Here is a 21,826-nt window from a genome sequence, read left to right on the forward strand (position 1 = left end):
TGATGCAATACACCACTGCACACAATAATACAAAATGGTTTAATTAACACCACTGTGACATTGTCAATCCAAACTGAGCATGATTATCTTTGTAATTGTGTATATTCTGATACATTTGTTGTATTAGATCCCAGTGCATATGTACCTGGTAATGTGTCTTGTAACTATATGTATAATATCAACAATCAACATTGTCCCAGATAATCGCACAACTCGCTTGAAGTCTCAGCACCCTTTGCACAATGGTCATTGCACCGGACTATTGCTATATTAGTCATTCGAACTGCTCTAAGTGCTAGAGGACTGTGCATCTTTTTGCACAATTGTCCAAAAAAATATGTATTATTTGTACCGGCATTACCAGATAACTAGCAAGCCTTTATTGCTCAGTGACTGTTTTTTTCAATGTCTTTATGTCTCAAAAGCATTCTCTGTCAATTGACTGTCTGTTGTCGTACTAGAGCGGCTCCAATTACCAGAGACAAATTCCTTGTGTGTATTTTTGGACATACTTGGCAAATAAAGATGATTCTGATTCTGAATATATAAGAAATGTTTCAACGTTTGATCAATATTATTTGGTCTTAATGTTCAGAAAAAGTGAAACAGTACACTGAAGAAAACGATTCCTGAAAGTGTTTAGGGACAATGTCCACTTACTTCCCATAGAACGGTTTGGAGATTTAATTGTAGGTTGTCTTTATCCTCCTGCACAGTGGCATAATTGTGATGTCAATGCTATCATGCCACATGGTTCTGCATATGCTCACAAGTTGAGGTTTCTAGGTTCACTCCTTTCATGTGAGGCTCTTCATCACAACACTGTTGACAGCGCATGGATCAAAACACTAGTGATTTAATGGTCCGCATAGAGCCAAGTTGAATGCTTTCATAGCATGAGTAAAACTAGAGTACAGAGTATAGAAAACATCACTTAAGAATAGACATAGAGAAGACTCTACTGTACAATCTGCATCACATAATGCGTGGCATTTACTCTATACAGGTGTCTGTATATTGTATAGCACAATTCCACAGATAAATTGTGGTTCTGATTTAAAGACCTGAGTCATAAACAAAATACTACATCTGATCTAAGAAGTAGCGATGTAATACTTTATGAAGAAGTAAACAATCAAATTGTATTGGGCTTGATAACTATGCACAAACAGGCTTTTGGGACATATACGCAGAATAGAAATGACAATCCAAACAATCAGACAGTTACAGTACGAATTAGATCAACAATAGTAATATTGCTCATGACTGTCCTTTTAAATGAAGAGACTGCATTTGAGAATAATTGAAACAATGCAGTAAAAGTGATTGCATGCTTCTTTTTGAAAAACTCAACATAAACAGCACAGACTGACAGCAAATTGTTTCAAAATCAAGCAGAGTGGGTTTAAAATAAAAATTCTGTTTTGTATCTCTGTGAAGGGTTTTCAAGGAAACAGCTTTCTTGTTTCAGAACCATGACCTGCCTGTTAAGATGGACTGCTTTTCTTTGGACTGTACACTTAACTCCTTCCATTTTCGGAATGGCAGTTAATGATCGAACAGGTAAGTACATTGGGGTGACTTTTTGTCCTCCTCTTTTACAAGTATGATAATTTGCAGTAAATCTGCAATATTTTAGCGATTGCAGTTACAATCTGTTGATTGTGTTGATTTGTTTTTGCGATACCTGTTTTGTTTACATCAGCTGGTTCTTGTTAATTTAGTTCCTGGTTTTGTTTAGTTTACTGCCATTTAGTCCCGCTCTCTTGTCGTCAGTTTAGGATGAGTACTTGTGTTGTCCCCCTGCCTCTGCTTTTGTTTGTACTATAAATTATGTGAATTGTGAGTTTTTTGGTTTGCCCTACATTTGTGTTTACAGGTGGGAGAAATAATCAATTCAAAGATGCATCACAAATTGATGATTACATTTGAATAATTATTATTAAATAACTGCGACAAAATAAAAAAAAAGTAGATGTGTGATGCACGTTTTATAATTAAGCAATAGGACTGTGCCACATCATACTATCGTCAAACATATTTATACATGATACAAAACTGTAATTTTGCTAAATTGATGGTACAAGTAGGAGTAGCATAAATAGGTCCATGTATTCTCGCATGAGCACAACAAGCCAACATCTGTGAGCATTGTCAGCCAGTGGCAGTCCAAGCTTGAATCGCTCCCTGTACGATCAATGTCACCACAATACGTACAGTATGTGGCCATGGCACCTCCAGTCACTTTCTACTGACAACGAGCTACCTTTAGTTCCTCCCCCAGATACAGAGATCTTGAAACAATGATGACGTCATACTTTCTTGACACCGATAGCCTCTCACTTCAACGTTTATTAACAAAAGGCTTGAAAACCACTTATGCTTCAACAAGGGGAGGCAAATTCCCCATGGAAGCACCAATGATTTCCATTTTATAATGTCAATTAAAAAACATCATGTACCATAGGGGACTGTTTGCCGGCCCCACCTGAAATGCTGCCCTGTGAGCTGCACATATCGCACATATCAGATGATGATCACACACACTGATGTCAGCCTCCACGACGATGATTTTGTCTTTCATACTGAAAAGGTGAATGACTTAATCTCCACTGTTGGGTTTCTGGACAATACATTAATGAAGGGGTGTATGATGATCATTACAAAAAAGTGAGTAACTAATTATGAGAACCAGTTGACCAATTTAGCAAGCCATCTTACCAACTGCTATAAACTTTATGGGAATAAAAACGTCATATCATCCGTTGGTGTCATGGAACCCACCCAGTGATACATTTAGCTCTTCCTTGTAACTCGGAGCACAATGAACTCATGGGATGAATACACTTAATTCATGTGTGTTAACACTGCGATAGAGCCTAATTCAAAAATACATCACTACTAGTACTTAATCACCTCCACTGTTATGATGTTTTCGCTAATGATTTTATTACACAGAGCAATGCAACCAACTTGGCAACTTTGTCGCTGTTCCTAGCAACTTTCAGACCTTTCTTGTGACTATGGTTTTAATAAAAGCGACTACCAACATATCTCGCGACTTTATCTGGTGTTATGGGAAACCTTTTGGAGACGCCATCCAAGCTGCAGTCAGAGCAGGAGATGTTCACAACTCCGCCCCATCCACACATCGTCCTTCTGTATCCAGACTGCAACTTAATCATGCTTGTGTAAAGGCACCACTGGCTGATTTAACCAGTTCACCTTTTAATGAAGTTGATCTTAAATTGAGAATTTGCCATTAAATTAAAATCATCCAAACTGGTTTCCATGTTGGAAAACCTGCTTGCATCATTGTTTTGTTTTGTCTTCCTTTAGCTCACTCCTGTCCCCTACTGAATGTAGAGGAACTCAGGTTTTCTGATAGCTTAGATGAACCTCTGGAAATCACAGGTATGTACACAATACTGTAAGTAAATCTGCAATGTAACTTACACAACATTAAAAATCTACTGACATACCCTGCACTAAAAATTTTTGCAGGATTTGATCTCACAGAAAAGTTTCTTCTCCGAAAGGGGACAGTCACAGAAGACCTGCATTCATTTCGCCTGGGAAGCAGCCCACTTATCAAGCCAACTAAGTGAGTCGCATTTACAGAGCATGTGTGCTCCACCTGCATTTGAGTTTTGCTGAGGCCCTTTGTAGATGTTTGAGGAGAGATTGCCTGTCTGCCTAGCAGAGGTCAGTAAATACTAGTATTGCTTTGTACCCCTCTGGTGCAATGCAAGGCAAGCCTCTCATGTGTAGCCAAGATTGTAAACAGTCTGAAACTGCGGTGTCCATTGAGATTAACACCCATGTTATTACTATTTGTTCCTTTTACAATCACTTGACTTTCTAACAACCTCAGTAGAAGACACACCAAAGAACAAATGATATAATGAGAAAAGGCTAAAATATTACAGTTAATATAAATGTGGGTAGTGCAGAATACAACTTTGTGTCAATATGCTTAGTGGAATAGCTGTGTCTAGCTTTCCTATGGCTTGAGGCAACCCAGATAAACTGTACTCAGGCAAAGCTTCATTTGCCTCAGCAAAGGGCAAACTGTGAGGTGAGCCATTAGATGGAGAATTATTTGAACAGAATTAATATATATTGCATTTATTCTACCGATTTCCTAAGGGCAAGAAGTGGGACAGTGGGAGGGTTGGAGGGGAGTCTGTGCATGTGTAATAAGACAGGAATATTAAAATAACTACATAAATGACACACTGAGGTACCACTTACTGGAGACTTTTAAGCCTTGGTCAACTAGTGGGAGAACTCTGCTACTTCACCATGGATCTGATACGATGATAAATAAGGACATTGAATTATTCTTTTTTTTTTAGTATTCATGAGTGCCTATTGCACTTCAACGCCATGTGTAACGTGTACGGTGATACAGTAGAGGCTGACTTTAAACTTGTCATACTCATGTTCTTTGTGTCCTGTTCGGGGAGAGCATATTGTCGTTCTTCCAGGAAGGCAGTGTTATTTTTAGTATTCTACTGTACATGACACGCAAGTAGTAGTGACCGCCGCTCTCCTTTGGATGAGGTGAAAGAACCTTCACGCCAGGTGATTTGTAGTGTGCTTCCTCTCTGTCCCGTCATCCAGCTTAAAATACATTTACTTCAGTCTCAGTCTCTTGCTCTGTGTCCATCCGTCATGTCCAAGAAGATGCCGCTTCTCAATGACACGAGCAGTGTCATTGGTTATAGTGGCGAGCCTGTGATCCCTCTCATATCCAATTAAGTACTAAGTACTTTGACAGGTGATACTGGATGTCAGCTGAGAAGGGAGTTGTACCAAGTGTGAGAGGCCCCTCTGGACCCTCCCTCCCTCACGTCCTCTCTCCTGCCCTCCTCTCCACACAGCCACTAAAACGTTACTCCCTTTAACATGTAGTCCGGATAAGTGCAGTAGTACATTCTCTGTGCTCTCCATCTGGCTAATGTTATGCTGGATCCATACCATAATAAACATCACGGTGCATAGATCATGACAAGGAGCATTTGTGTGAGTTGACAAATTATTGTACAGTCTTAAGGCTCTCAATGTGGCTGTCTCTGTCCGTCTTTTGTGACCATGTTTGGCCTTGTGCTCTTTCCATTTTGTTTTAACCTGTGTCACCTTCAAGTTTTACTTATATCAGGTAATTACATCCAGGATATGCGGAATCCCCTTTTGCATTCAAAATGGGTTTGCCACAATTTATAAACATCATTGATGGGTATCATAAAATGCAATGCTGAGTATGTCGTAAAAGCCAAAGATGTGTTTTCTTACCTCTTCATAGCGAAGGTTGGTTTGTAAGTTAGTTTGCTAGTTTAAACAAAAACTCCAGAAACAATGGAGGACTAACATATGGGTTACAAATGGCGGAAATCCAGATGAAAATGAAGAGAGAGGAATACATGATTACATTCACTGTTTGACTCACCCTTGAAATGTTCTCCCTGTACAAGAATCCTGTTAGTCTGCAACTAACATTTTATGTCCTTTGTCATGAACCAGATAGAAAAACAATCAAAAATCTGTCATACCACAAATTATTTGTTCAAACATTTTATTTTGAGCTGATTGAGTCGTGCTGTAACTATTCCACAGAATAAAAAAACGGTAGGGTCCTTTCCTTTTATGTCATTTCTGAAAAAGTTTTCAATGTCATGTCAGTTGTCCATGATGCCTTGGTAAGTTGAACAATCAAGAAAATAAGATTCAGGGGCTACTAAATCAGTATAATGCACCCCATAATTAGATTTATTGAATAGTGTTTACCAGGCCTTTTGACCAAAGTGTATTAAGTCCTACAACACACATGCCTTCTTAGTTGTATATTGTTCCCGATCCTACGCATTAGCTGATGCATAAACAGTCGGTCTTCTATCTTGTTTTTTGTATAACATGTATCTGTTTTGAACAGGAAAGCAGGCTTGTGCTAAGTTATTGTTAAAGCCCCTGCGCACATGAATAGGGCCTCTAACTTGACAATTCACCTTGTTGAGCCATCTTTGATCCTTCGCAGGATTGTGTGTCAGCGATAGGGATGTGAGCCAACTGGGGTAACATTTGAGCTTTAATTGTTCCATCTGTTGCAATCTGATTCCACTGGCTCCTTTCAAACAATCCTCCTGAATAGGATTTCCTGAAAGACACTAAAGCTTCCGAGAGATTCTTTAACCGGAACGGGAGCATTGCAAGTGGCATTTTGTCAAAGTGTTGTCATATTTTGACCATGATAAAATATACTCCATACTGCACACCCATTAATAAAATAGACACACCTCATAAAAAATTAATTAGCTGGGATTGTTTTTGCTCATGATTCAACACATATTGAAAATACAAGCAACATTTGCTGGGGAGGATATTACTGACAGCTAGTTTTTATTCAGTAATACAGCATGTAAATTTCTGCAATCCCATTGTCACATCAACTCAGTAGCGAATGAGCATCTTGACTGTTACTACAAGAAAAAATATGTGACCGTATGCAATCCATGTTATGCTTGACTTTCTATTTGCGAATGTAAATTAGTTGTACAAGTCTGGGAATGAGAAATTGAATGCAGAATATGATATTATGGCAGAGCAGGCATGCAATAAATGATGGCCAATATTTTACTTTTCCAAGAATGAGGGGAAAAAACAATTTGCAAACAAACCTCCACTGAGGTTTGGTTAAGGTCATTTAGCCACAGATGGTAGTAAGCGTGAGGTTGTGAACTTTGAACCTCTGGGCCTTCTGAGATCATATGTATCATACAGTAGACAGACCGTGTTTTGAAATAAGAGCAGGTTTGGGGAGTTAGTGGGATGTGTGGAGAACTCAGGGAAAGCAGCTCTACATTGTAAAGTATCTTTATTGAATCTGCTTACGTGGGGAAAATAATGGGGATACTGGGGATAGTAAATGCAATTTGAAAAAAACCAACCAGCAGCATAATCTTGGAATTTCTACCTTGCACTGTGCATCGCACAGGGATGACATTTCCTTGGGGAGAGGATTATAGGGAAAGATAATATTTTTTTTTTATTGTTTGTTTATGATAGTTATATTTGTATATGACACAATTTATATGAATTACTACAGAATGTTTCCAGTTTATTCCCGTTAGTTGTCATTATTTTATTGTCTATGCCATGACTTCCACTTCTACCAAACCTTTGGTACAAGCCTTTAGTATGTGCACAAAGTTGAAGTATTCGGTGCTGAACTATTAACACTACAGTATAACCAAAACTATGTACTGTATACTGTATAAGACACACTTTCTTAAGAAATTATTAATCAATCAGTAATTGGACTAGACCCCTGAATTCCTTTCTTCCTTTTGGACAATTGTTTCTATCTTTGTGTGAACATTTCAAGAATGTCTTCTTTTATTGTTCCAGCATGACTGTGCCCAGGTACGCAAAGCAAGGTTCATATAAGTCATGCTTGGAGGTGTTCAGTTTGAAAGATCTTGCACAAAACCCTTACTTTAAGTCAATCATGTAATTATATTATTAAAACAGACACAGACACCTTCGAAAATCTTGGAGAAAGATTTAGTAGACAACCACTGCGCGCTGAGTCTTGGATCTGCTTGAGGTTTCTTCCCAAGGGCGACTTTTCCTTGCCTCCATCGCCTAGTGCTTGCTTATGTGGGGTTCAATTGGTCTTTTAAGACAACCTCTGGTGTGATTTGGCACTATATAAATAAAATTCAATTGAACTGAACAGAAGACTAGAAGCTGTATTACAGAGCAAAGGGATGACCAACTACATATATTTCTTCCATCTTTATGTCATGTACATGCAGTGATCACATGGTCAAATACTTCTGTCCATACAGGATAGTCTGTTATAGCTTCGACAAATTGCTGTTACTTTTTCTAGTCCTTCTAGCCAAAATTATTTTTCTGGGGGGGTTGGGGGCTTTAACTGGCCACATTTATCATCGACCACATTTATCACCATTTACAGCCAAATATTTTTTTATTTTGTAATGCAATCTATAAAAGTAAAAAGAGATGTGAGGCTATGCGATGAGTGCCTGAACAGGCTGTAATTCATGCAAGGGTGATGAGGGTGACCTGGTGTGGTAGTGCTGATGTAAAACATGATATTGCCTTTCCTATACCGTACAACTTCGATCTTCTGTACCTATTCGTGGTTTGGCTCAGAATTGTTATTCAGCTTTCCAGAGCAGCTGAGGTCAAACACATAAACATGCATCTTCATTCCATGAGGCATCTATGAGCCAATTACCGCAGGACATGGTAGCACAGACATGGTAAAAGATTGGTTAGTGTGACTCTGGATCAGTGCCGATATGTTTTCATTAGCTGAATGCTAGGGAGGTTTGAGAAAAATTCTTCAAACTAAATGGCATCAAATGTGTTAGCTTTATTTGTTTAGGAAGCAGAAGCTTTATTGATTGCAGACATTCTGACATTCATGTCAGTTTAAACAAATATCTTGTCTTTGCAGTGTATTCGATTGAATATAGATTGAAAAGGATTTGCAAATCATTATATTATGTTTTAAATTGTTTTACACAATTTCCCAACTTGATTGTATTTGGGGTCTGTATGTGACTGTCTTATATTCATTTTTTTAGACAAATATTTCCAAATGGCTTGCCAAGTGAATTTTCTCTGGACACCATCTTTCGTGTGAGAAGAACTACAAAAAAAGACCGATGGTATCTTTGGCAGATATTCGACCAGGCTGGAGACACTCAGGTGGGCACTGTGGGTTTTCAACCCCATATCAAAATCAGCATTAGCCATACAGAGTGGAACCTCCAAAGTCAAACACAATCTGTTGCAGGACACTGGTTGACCTCAGATTTGTTTGCAATATTTTTTCCCATTAGAAATAATGGAAATTATACATTTAAGAGTCAAACTGTCGCTATCATGAAACATTTTATTGACTTTACAGGAAAGATTTTAAGTGTAATTTTAAAATGTCATACGCATTCCTTAGCTACAGACCTTTTTCTGCTGAGAGGCCTGAAATCAGGTCATTTTAATTTCTCGAGCTTATCTACGTCACTAGCGAAGTTCTGCGCCTACCTCTTAATAATAAGGAAATGTTAGCAGTTGGTGTTTACAGTGGATGTAAATAGCAAGAATTTGCAAGTAATGGACGCACTCCAAATGTTTTTTATTATTTCCTATATTAATAGTTAAAGCCCTAAATATACCCTAAACTATGATCCCCAAAACCTGAATATGACTTATCAACTCGCAATTTTATCATAAAAAATAAATGGATTTGATTTTGAATTTTTGTTATCAAAGTGTGAGGGCGCTGTCATGTGTCGCTGTTTTGTAACCTGTAAAAAAAACAACAACAAAAACAACTGCTTTCCTGTTAGCTATTTGATAATATTGTTGACTCAGTGATACTCTCTCTCTCCCTCTCTCTCTCTCTCTCTCTCTCTCTCTCTCTCTCTCTCTCTCTCTCTCTATTTCTCTCTCTCTCTCTCTCTCTCTCTCTCTCTCTCAAGCAAGCAACTCTTTATCTTTACTGGAGTTGGGCACTTACTGTACCTCACGTTGAGCAGTAAACTGTTACCAGCTGATCAGTTTTTAACTTCCACCACTGCCACCTTTTACTGCATCATCTTACCGCCCTGCTTTCTTTGGCATCAACACCACAAGCGGTATCGCCTGTGGACCACTACTGGAATCTTCCATCGCGCCGTTGTTCGCTGTCAGCTGGTGGCTAATGCTAGCTTCCCTCTCTGCTAACTTCCTGCCGTAGAAGGAGCAGTTTGCGCGGCATCTTAGGGCATTTACAGAAAGATCACAAACATATGCGAGTGTAGTGAGGTTTTCAGCAAATGGTTGTTCGGTTCTACAGAATAATTGGTAAATCACAAATCAGCGGGGGTTCAGTGTATTCATCATCACTTTTCAAATCTTATTGACACTGGTCTTTCTTTTGGTATATGTGTCAAAATAAGTAAAGGAAAAGCTAATCTTTGATATTCTCAGGTGTTTTGAACTCCCAAATCTTTGTAACTTCAGAGATGTATTTTTCAAACCAAATTACGGTCAAATTCAGAATTGACAGATTTCATTGTATTAGAAAAAAGAATAAAATGAAGTGTATTTCTGTTGTTGTTGCGGAACTCCCCTTTGCTCCCGCAGGTGTCCGTTGTGGTTGATGGCAGTAAGAAGGTGGTGGAGTTCTCCTGGCAGGGCCTGCCAAAGAACGTGTTCCGCTACACGTTTAAGAGCCGTGACCTCCACACCCTCTTTGATCGCCAATGGCACAAGCTGAGCTTTTCTGTACAGACCAACATCGTCTCTGTTTACATGGACTGCAAGCTAATAGAAAGAAGGCTGACTGCAGAAAGGGATGACATCGACCCCAGTGGGCGTACACTCATCACCACCCGAATACAGGATGGACGGCCTGTGGATGTGCGTGCTCCAACTTAAAGTTGCCACTGTATTGTAGGGATTTCCAAGGTTTTGGTCCATACATAATCTGAAGTAACGTTTTCTCTGCATGTTAAAATATTTTTAAGAGGTGGTTAAGGGCCATTGTAGAATGTGTAAAAAAATTTTTTTAAATACCCACAGTTCTAAAAAAAAAAAAACAGTAGATCTGTTGTGCCACTTAGTCGGTGAGTGTCCCTTACGAGAATGTGGCTTCAGTGCCATTAGCAGTTAACCTTTAGGTTCATTTCTTATGTAAATATATGAGTCAGCACATCACCAAAATGGAAGTGTTAAAATTTGGCTCAGAATAAGATAGAGTTCAGAGTAAAGCTAAAACGTTAAGTGATGTGAATTTACAAGTTTTTTGGGGACACCGTTACCAACTTTAAATGAATTTCATGATACACAATATGAAACTTCATGAGTGCTCTTTTCCCCAGGTTGAACTCAAACAAATTCTGCTGTACTGTGATCCTTATATAGTCGATATGGAAACATGCTGCGAAATACTGGAGGCAAAGGTAAAATGCTTTATGGTCTCATAACAGCATGTGTTGTTTGTTGTCAGGTAAATGAAAATGGATCCAGCATGGCCATAGTTTTTTCTCCACTATGAGAGTATCAACATGCATTTCGGCTATATCTATGGATATGCAAATATTTTATCTCCAGGGTCTAAAAATGTATACCATTAGCAGTTTGTGTTCAGTCCACTTCAAAAGCATTTGCATGATATAAAGCACATACCAAAACAACAGGAAGCAACAATAACTAATTGTAATGCCTTTTTAGCATTTAGCTCTTTTTTTCATTCATCTTGAGACAAGGTGCAAGATTGCCAATATCGACTTGAGGAATTATAGATGTGTGAAATGGACTTACTCTTGATATCACACTTGATTTATTTATTACACCCTACACAGTCATCACAGCTGGTAATATGTCTTAGAACAGTTGAACCTTTCCCAGTACAAAGTCAACAATAAGAAAGACGCAAAAACAATTAACATAATCATAAGAAATCCCACAGGGGGGTACTTGTGCTCATCCAAATAGAGATAGAGTAAGAAATACTGATTTTCTTAGTTTGCATGCAAATACTGAAAACGCGATTATAGAAAACCTGGCTGAAGTTTTCTGAAAGGGGAGTTTTTTTGATGACCCGACACACAGTATCAATATGGACTAAAGGGAAAAACAAACTTAATCAATATTACTAATATTACAAAAGATTTCCAATAGTTCATTAGCCTTTGACCTTTACCATTCAATTTATCTGGGCATATAATGTTACTTGCGCTTGGTTGTCGCACCCTTTAGAAAGACTTATTATTGCATCTACTTTATGTTCATTGTGTTTTTTATGAGCGTCACCACATGAATGCAGCACGGCTCATTCGAATTGGGTTATCTTATGTCAACTGTGATATACAGTAGCTGATTTTTTTATTGTTTAATATTTAGCAAACAAGAACAAGTCTAAAAGTCTGTAATCTTTGTATTGATCCAGTGTGAAGCCAAGAAGACATTTAATGAGACCTCCCCTCCCCCAGTTAGAGGCCAGCTTCCACAGATGCTGTTTCAGCCAGCCACACAGCCAACTGACAGATGTCACTGTCCACCTGAAAAGGTAAAATCAATTTAAAGTAACAAGGGACCTTAATTGAGCACAGCTAATGTCTATTGTAACCCAGCCAACAATGATTTAGACCATCCTTTACAAACACTTAATGTCCAGTTAAAGTACATTTATACCAAAACCTATTTCCCCCGAGAAGACAAGCAATAGTATAGTGGTAAACTAATAGTAAACAAAGGTCTAATGCACCTTGATCGTTTGAGTATGATGTATTATGCACTATACTATGAATTTTTAATTATGCTAAATTATTATTTCAGCTGCAAATATAAGGCTTGGATTGAAATGCAAATTAAAATCTCTCTGTCCTCTCCGAGAGGAGCAGATGGCCAATTCCACACTAAGCCACCATTTGTGGAGTCTTTCATTAAAAAACAGTATTTTTTTGGTCATAAATTTAAATGCTAGTGCACACTTTTGCAAAGCTCTATGGCTACATTCCAATTCATACAACCGCAATTTCAATGAAGTTGGGACGTTGTGGTAAAGGTAAATAAAAACAGAATACAATGATTTGCAAATCATGTTCAACCTATATTTAATTGAATACACTACAAAGACAAGATATTTAATGTTCAAACTGATAAACTTTATTGTTTTTAGCAAATAATCATTAACTTCGACTTTTATGCTTGCAACACATTCCCAAAAAGCTGGGACAGGCTGCAAAAAAGAGTGAGAAAGTTGAGGAATCCTCATCAAACACCTGTTTGGAACATCCCACAGGTGAACAGGCTCATTGGGAACAGGTGGGTGCCATGATTGGGTAGAAAAGGAGCTTCCCTGAATTGAATCAGTCATTCACAAGCAAAGATGGGGCAAGGTTCACTGCTTTGTGAGCAAGTGCGTGAGAAAATAGTCGAACAGTTTAAGGACAATGTTCCTCAAGGTACAATTGCAAGGAATTTAGGGATTTCATCATCATCATCATTTTATGCCTGCAACACGTTCCAAAAAAGCTGGGACAGGGTCATGTTTACCATTGTGTTACATCACCTTTTCTTTTAACAACGTTCAATAAACGTTTAGGAACTGAGGACACTAATTGTTGAAGCTTTGTAGGTGGAATTCTTTCCTATTCTTGCTTGATGTACAGCTTTAGCTGTTCAACAGTCCGGGGTCTCCGTTGTCGTATTTTACGCTTCAAAATGCGCCACACATTTTCAATGGGAGACAGGTCTGGACTACAGGCAGGCCAGTCTCGTACCTGCACTCTTATAATACAACGCCACAGTGTTGTAACACATGCAGAATGTGGTTTGGCTTTGTCTTGCTGAAATAAGCAGGGGCGTCCATGAAAAAGACGTTGCTTGGGTGGCAGCATATGTTTCTCCAAAACCTGTATGTACCTTTCACCATTAATGGTGCCTTCACAGATGTGTAAGTTATCCATGCCACTGCCACTAACACAGCCCCATACCATCACAGATGGTGACTTTTGAACTTTGCGTCCATAACAGTCCGGATGGTTCATTTCATCTTTGGCCCAGAGGACACGACGTCCACAATTTCCAAAAACAATTTGAAATGTGTACTCGTCGGACCACAGAACACTTTTCCACTTTGCATCAATCCATCTTAGATGAGCTCGGGCCCAGAGAAGCTGGCGGCGTTTCTGGGTGTTGTTGATAAATGTTTTTTGCTTTACATAGTGGAGTTTCAAGTTGCACTTACGGATGTAGCGCCGAACTGTATTTACTGACATTGGTTTTCTGAAGTGTTCCTGAGCCCGTGTGGTGATACCCTTTACACATTGATGTCGGTTTTTGATGCAGTGCTGCCTGAGGGATCGAAGGTCACGGGCATTCAATGTTGGTTTTCGGCCTTGCCGCTTACATGCAGTGATTTCTCCAGATTCTCTGAACGTTTTGATGATATTATGGACCGTAGATGATGAAATCCCTAACTTCCTTGCAATTGTACGTTGAGGAACATTGTCCTTAAACTGTTCAACTATTTTCTCACGCACTTGTTCACAAAGAGGTGAACCTCGCCCCATCTTTGCTTGTGAATGACTGAGCAATCCAGCTCATTTTATACCCAATCATGGCACCCACCTGTTCCCAATTAGCTTGTTCACCTGTGGGATGTTCCAAACAGGTGTTTGATGAGCATTCCTCAACTTTCTCAGTCTTTTTTGTCACAACGTCCCAACTTCATTGGAATTAGGGTTGTACAAAATTACAAATATATCAACAAAAAGCTTGAATCATTTATTTTAATTAAAACAAAAATATATTTAGACTGTGTGAATCAAAACTGCTTTCAAAAATGTGTAAATATGAATTTGTTTTTTTTGTTTTTTTGTTTTGTTTTGTTTTTTCATAGGGGGATGCTGGTCTTCCAGGTCTAGTTGGAATTCCTGGACCAAAAGGGGATATGGGAGAAAAAGTATGTTTTAGCGTGTTAGTCATTCTTAAATCTGTTAATTCTGTACTAACATGTATTATTGCTTGCAGTCAGTACAAGAGAAATTTTATTTTAATGGAAACATAATTTTGTATGAACTACAATCGACAATCTATAAATATAGAAAGTCTAACATTTAACACTAGAACTCCTAGGATTTTCTGACCCCCTCAGCCCTACCAGAGCAAAGCCGAATGGCTGCTTGGTTTAAAACTAACAACTCAATTACTGACAATAAACTGCCTTTCATTTGTAAATGCACGCGTTATCTACACAGAGCGCAGAGCTCTGACCCATTGGAAATGGGGCATGAGTCTGAGTTGTCAAGTCACCCCGGGCTGGCACATTACTATTGTCCAGCAACTTTTTCCAACCAAGTATGTTGTGCTGTCCTTTCCAGCAATGCATCGCTTTACAACCAATAGGTTTGGTCTGGGCCGGCTCTCCCTTTCAGCAATATTGACAAATTCAAGGTACCCTACAAAATCTGGGGGGGGGGGGGGGGGGGGGAAATACACCTTTGTAATTACGGTATATTAAAACTGATTATTACGATTACCTCTCAAAAATGGAAATGCTTAATTGTCAATTTATATCAAATGACAATAGATAAGCAATATTCAAAAGAGTGGGACCTTTGTTTATGAAAGAAAAATAATTTAATTTAATTTAATGTTTTAGCCTTGTATGCTGCTAACCTGGCAACCCACCACTATGTTCTGACGTAGAGTGCAGAGGCCACCTTTGTTTATCATGGAGGAAGATCCTAAAATAATAACATTTGAATTTAACATTCAAGGATTTTGTTTTTGATAAATTTGGTAAAAATAGAATGGCAACATGCAACTCAAAGACAAGAGACACTATGACATCTAAATTTATCCGACACTATGAAACTACAGAAGCAATAAAGCTACTTTAACTTCACAATTTAGCTATTCGATCGCTGTCAAACAAAATTAATTAATTAATTAATTTTCTTGTCAGTCATGCACTGAATTGATAAGAAATTAAGATTATCAACAACACAGAGATTGAAATTGTAAACTATACTAGAGGTGTCACAATCAATTATCGGCAGCTAATCGATCATCAAATTATTCAATTAAATTAATAAACTATTTTGATAATTGTTTAGAGGATTCTAAAAATATTTACTAGTGACAGCCCTAAACTATTCCATTAAAAAAATCTCTTTTTGACTATATAAGCATAGACGTGTACACAGACGTCGCCTTGAATGGGCTCCTACGCCACGTGAGTGCTACGCTATGTGAGTGCGTGTGCCATATTTGGTGTGGCAGATCTGCCCATAAACTAAGGCAAGATGATGGACTGAACTCCATAAAGCGACAACCTACAAAGTGCACAAAGTTATTGCCTCTCATTTAGCCATTCACACAATATATATTTGGGGAAACAGAGAGCCACCCTAAAAAATGCATGTTATTTTAAAATCTGATGATTATTTATGCTTACTCTCATATACAGGATATTTCAATATTTATCATCATAATAACAGTGGTACTACATTGGTAGCTGTAAACACTCATGACAAAAAAATAATGTATTTTCCGCAAAGTATTTTTCAAAATAACATACAGTATATACATTTTATTTCATACTCTACATTGTTGTTCATTTAGCTGTTATTGATATAAATGCACTTTTTTTTGTCATGATCAGTGAATTTTTTTTTTTATCGTCACTAACAATGGCTGCTCTCTCGGGGTTCTACACACAAAGACGAGAAAATAACCTAAATTGGATAAAAGCCCTTTTCTAGCTGTCAGGTCATGTATGGCAAAAAGAAGGACGCAAGAGTGAGAAAATAATTTATTGAGAGGAACTTGAAGTGCGTACCTGATTAGAGCGTCTGACTTTAAGTTTCAATTTCCTTGAGGAATTAAGATTTCTTTTTGGAAAACACAATGATTGACAACTCCTTAAACTCTTTTGTTTTGAGAATTCAATATGTTTACAGACGATTTTAAAGTCGTACAAAATATACATGATTCTCGTGGTGTAAGAGCTCACCGCGAGATCTCAGTCTATTGAGATTAAATTCACACATGCATTTATTGTGAAATTACCACAGCAGGGAACCATTGATGGCAGAGGAAAGATGTGATAATGACAATGAGAGCCGCGGAAAGGCACTTACAATGGAGTATGAAAGCAGTACACACATCTCAGAGCTGGTGCTCCATGCACTGTGCCTTCCCGTTGACAATGTATACACATTTTATCGTTTTCATTTTTAACTTTTAATTGGGGCTGACTTATTATTTGTATAGTACACTTCAAGCCTTTTCACACCAGGAACGCCGGGTTGTGTGCTATTCGCCTGCTGTGATGACTCACTTACAATTGACCCCTCAAATACAGTAAAACTGCCCATTTTACAGTGGCCTTTTGTTGTGGGCAGCCTCAGGGACACTCATACAATCCCGCTGTCTAATTAGCATCTTGATATGCCACTCCTGTGAAGTGGATGGACTGTCTTGGCAATGGCGAAGTGCTCACTAACACAAATTTCGACAGATTTGTAAAAAAAGATTAAAAAAATAAAAATAGGCCTTTGGTGTCCTTACAAAAAGTCCTAAATCTTTTGAGTTCATCTCATGAAAAATGAAAGCAAAAACAAGTATTACCATTAAAAAAAATTCCCAGTATGAAGGCAATATTACAAATTGCGCTCATTTCAAAATGCAGCACAACATCCACTGTGGCCTGTTTTGTCGTCGCTTTCTTTGGTAGAAGGGCCCCTTTGGTTTATACTGTATCTTTATCTTCAAAGCACCGACTTGGATAATAATTGTTGTTCTTATCCAAGTATGTGCGATTGTATACTCAAGACTGAATTCAGCATGCTTCTCACAAACACAGGTTTTGTTTTGTTTTTTTCTATTACTGCTGCGACTCTGTTTTGATGCTCTTGAGGTGTTGGCCTCCATTGTTAACACCTGAAATGTAATTTCAAGTTTTCAACCAATCAATACTTGGCACCATTTGTTTACTCACTGAAGGCCAAAATTCATAACAAATCCTATTACTATCTTCAACACTAAATCAATGACATTAGGGAAAAACATTATTGAGGCCTGCACATACACGCCCCAGTCTGATGGTGGCAAACAGGCTTTGTTGGCTAATATCTTACTGCGCACTGCACTGCAGTTGTACAGCTGGTATCCATACTTTCTACTCTCAATCTGTTTAGATTCAGACAGTTCTAATTATCTACTGTAAATATGTCAGAATTTGATATTTGCAGCAATATATAAATAATTAGGGAAGCATTGGGCGGCGCGGTGACGACTGGTTAGAGCATCTGCCTCACAGTTCTGAGGACCGGGGTTCAATCCCGGCCCCGCCTGCGTGGAGTTTGCATGTTCTCCCCGTGCTTGCGTGGGTTTTCTCCGGGCACTCCGGTTTCCTCCCACATCCCGAAAACATGCAGGTTAATTGACAACTCTAAATTGCCCGGAGGTGTGAATGTGAGTGCGAATGGTTGTGTGTTTGTATGTGCCCTGCGATTGGCTGGCAACCACTTCAGGGTGTACCCCTGCCTCAGCTGGTATAGGCTCCAGCACGCCCGGCCTTTCTGTGTTCAGTTTGGATGTTCTCGCAGTACTCGCGTGGGTTTTTCTCCAAGTACTCTGACAAAGCCATGATATTGATTTATTTGTGTTCAAGTGAGCTAGTAGAAAAGAGGCAGCTTTGGTGTACAGTCATGTTGGAAAGATCAAGCTGTGACACAAATGATCCTAACAGTGCTTTTCTTTTCCACAGCGTCCAATTTTCAGTGCACCCCTATTAAAGATTATTTCTTTCACATTGATCCCCAAATTCCCCACAGGGATCCAATGACAGTTAATCTCTGCCGCTCCCTTTTAGAAGTGTACAATCATAATACATGAAAAGAGGCTAACAATGTCAAAAAGCACCTACACTGTATTAATGAGGTGAACTTGTGAGGCTTTTAATTACTGTTATAGAATCCCTTTTCTGGGTAAAGATGTAAAAAAATGCTCAGAGTATACATATTAGCAATTTAGCACGACTTTGTAGAGATTAATCAAAGACATCTGAGCAATTTAGAGCATTTAAAAGATGTATAATGAGAAGTACGGTCCAGTAATTGTGACCTACACAGTAGACTTCTTGGGAAAGTGTGTGGGGGATTACTCTGGCTGTGTTACTCTAACAGTAAGCACTATCCTGCATTACAGTGAGAGTTTGATGGAGGATTCTAATACACTGGAAAAGGATTAAACTGCAATGATTAATCCAAAATCCCCCAGGAAATTAAACCGATAAGTAGTGAGTTACAAGAATGGAGCTTACTTGAATAGAAATCCATTTTCCATGGCCTCGCACATAAACCCTGATATTACTAGATTTACAGCTCCTGCATGTGCACACAAAAGACAGTTAAAACAAAAACAAAAAAAGAGGCATAATAGTGAAATTAAAACTTATTTTTCCATAGTGTCATGGTAGATGATATTAACACAACATGCACTGCAACCAAAGCTGACAATGCATCTGTGAGGCTGAAGTTTACAGTGGAGTTTAAAGAGAAAGTGAAATTTAGCAGTTGGAAAAAAAACTGATGAAAGTAAGCTAACATAATCGTTCTGTGAAGGACAGTGCCATAATACTGGAGGTGAGATGCCTGGAAATACACTTCAAAAATAAAACTGTATTGTTTGTATCAAGTGTGAAAGTTACACTATGTATCTTATCATCAATATTGCACACATTAAGGCACAGAAGGTGTAATTAGTGTTTTCCTTCTCAACTAGCTTACTGTGTTCTGTTCGATTTTATTCATAGCTTCTTGCAGCAACTTCTATTTTAGTTTGCCTAGTTTTTTATTTTAATGGTTTATCTACCTCCATCATCTCTCACCTAAGACATATCCTTTTCTTTACAATCCAGTCTTATCCCTTCTTGTCAAAAGATACGATAGATAATACTAATACATTTATCTTTCTTATCTGGTTGTTGGTAGGTAGTATCCAGACTTAGAGCTGCTGAGTAACTGAGAAGTCACAGATGATCAAACAAGCACTAAATGAATGACTTCAGCACGCCAAACCATTGTGTAACTGTTCTGTGTGTCTCTGTTACAGGGAGACCCAGGGGAGACCTGCAGTCAAGGAAGCCTGGGTCAGAAGGTAAGTACAATAAATTTTGCCCTCATACTTTGAACATAGCAAGTATAGACCCTTGTCACTTCTCTTACGTGATGTCATGCGTAGTGAGGCTTCTAACTCAGGGTTGAGGCATGTTTTTCCTGAAATTCTTGAATTCTTGCACAGTGTTCGACTCGAGGTCCCATTTGTATTATTTTTGTCAAATTACGACCCTATATATGTGCACACTGACAAACAGTATTGAAAATGCAGTTAGATCTGGAAGGACAAGCATTTTTGTGCATACTGTATGTATGAAGGTACAGTAGAAAATTCATACTCATTGTGAAATTGTTAAGTCAGAAATACCATCAATCCATCCATTTTCTACACCGCTTATGCTCACTAGGGTCGCGGGTATGCTGGAGCCTATCCCAGCTATCTTCGGGCGAGAGGCGGGGTACACCCTGAACTGGTCGCCAGCCAATCCCAGGGCACATAGAAACAAACAACCATTTGCACTCACATTCATACCTACGGACAATTTAGAATCTTCGATTAACCTCCCTTTTTGGGAGATGGGAGGAAACCGCAGTACCCAGAGAAAACCAACGCAGGCACAGGGAGAACATGCAAAGTCCACACAGGCGAGGCCGGATTTGAACCCGGGTCCTCAGAACTGTGGGACATATGTGCTAACAAGTCGTCCACCGTTCCGCCAAATCAGAAATACCGGTACATGAAATTAAGGATCTATATCATAGGGAAGTTGTTCTATGGCGGCAGCATATTGCAGCAGGAGTGGTTAGCACATCTGCCCTGCATTCACAAGGTCTCAGGTTTGAATCTCGACTCAGGCCTTACTGTGTGGAGTTTACATGTTCCCCAGGTGCTTGTGTGGGTTCTCTCTGAGTCTGGCTTCCTCCCACATTCAGGTTTTGTTATTTGAATAATAAAAATTTTCATTGGCGTGTATGTAAATGTGAATGGTTGAGTGTCTATGCGTGCCTTGTGGGTGATTGTCCAGGGTGTGCTCTGTGTCTCGCCCAATGTTAGCTGAGATAAGCTCCAGCTCACCTGCATCCCTAATGAGGACAGGCGCATACACACAAATCCATTATAGACATTCAGGGGATTTTTTTGGTCATTATCTAGTCACTGTATATTTGATGAACTATGTGTAATATTTCAAAACAATGTAATTTAGTTTAATAGTATTTTTTTCCCTGCCACAAGGACTGAATGATGCCACATTTTTCCAGGCTTCATTGCTAGTCACTTTGTAAAAGTTTGCTGCAGCTACTTTTATCATAACAGTAAATGTAGTTTTGTCCTTGGATGTAACAGACAGACTTTTTATAAGCCCTCCATTTGGCCATGAGGTTATAAAACTTGATAGGTTACATTAATACCATACCACTGCCAGGAGGTTTCATGATATTTCACCAACAGCTCAGAAATGAAAACTGAAGAGCATAAAATAATATTTGGTCTCGAGGTTGTAGTTATGTACCTATGGGTGTGATGAGAGCATGTTGCATGACACTCAATTTTAAGGGATTTTCAGGATGAAATTAAATAGGGTAGCACTGCTTTGTTTTCCACCACTGCACAGAATTTATGTGCTTGGGACATAGTTTTGGTCTGATGTTTCAATTAGGACGTCACAACACAATGAATAAAATCACAGAAACAGGCATCCCGAGTTGGGATTTGTAGTTGAGTGGTTTTATTTGCTTTATGCTATGTCACAGTAAAGCTGTTTTGCAGTTTTATAATATATTTTCACTGGTTTACTCCAATCATAATGAACAGGAAGTTGCATAATATAACTAAATGGCAGAGCAAGGACTGAAATGCAAACTTTTCAAGGGCCTTTAACCGTTCACTCTTTGTCACTATAGGGAGAAGATGGATCAGGACAGAAGGGGGTCAATGGGGAGAAAGTAAGTGCCACAATCTTCAGCCGAGATATATATTCCATGCATAGCATATCAGCAAGATCCAGTATCATCGGAGAATCAATTCTTATAGGCTTTTCATTTTCTGTGGGGTGTCCTGGAGCATGAGGAGCACAGCATAATTTACTGTATGTCTGTTTTCTTGTGCCTGACATATTTGAAGTAGAGTGTGCTCTAGCCCTCGGTGTCCTTCTGCAGTCAAACTAATTGATATG

General features: G+C 38.7%; 1 protein-coding gene across 3 annotated transcripts in view; it reads left to right on the forward strand.

Moving 5' to 3' along the window:
- Positions 1 to 21,826, forward strand: part of LOC133410161 (collagen alpha-1(XIX) chain) — a 129,925-nt gene that overhangs the window by 2,094 nt on the left and 106,005 nt on the right. For all 3 annotated transcript variants that reach the window (XM_061690959.1, XM_061690960.1, XM_061690961.1), the window contains exons 2-11: positions 1,472 to 1,563; positions 3,340 to 3,414; positions 3,505 to 3,604; positions 8,619 to 8,742; positions 10,162 to 10,437; positions 10,899 to 10,979; positions 11,969 to 12,088; positions 14,426 to 14,488; positions 19,648 to 19,692; positions 21,555 to 21,596. In XM_061690959.1, the coding sequence (XP_061546943.1) occupies positions 1,476 to 1,563; positions 3,340 to 3,414; positions 3,505 to 3,604; positions 8,619 to 8,742; positions 10,162 to 10,437; positions 10,899 to 10,979; positions 11,969 to 12,088; positions 14,426 to 14,488; positions 19,648 to 19,692; positions 21,555 to 21,596 (1,014 nt within the window). In that variant the 5' untranslated portion in view covers positions 1,472 to 1,475. The remainder of the gene's footprint in view (positions 1 to 1,471; positions 1,564 to 3,339; positions 3,415 to 3,504; positions 3,605 to 8,618; positions 8,743 to 10,161; positions 10,438 to 10,898; positions 10,980 to 11,968; positions 12,089 to 14,425; positions 14,489 to 19,647; positions 19,693 to 21,554; positions 21,597 to 21,826) is intronic.

This window comes from Phycodurus eques, chromosome 11 (assembly GCF_024500275.1).
Source record: "Phycodurus eques isolate BA_2022a chromosome 11, UOR_Pequ_1.1, whole genome shotgun sequence".
Taxonomy (NCBI): Eukaryota; Metazoa; Chordata; class Actinopteri; order Syngnathiformes; family Syngnathidae; genus Phycodurus; species Phycodurus eques.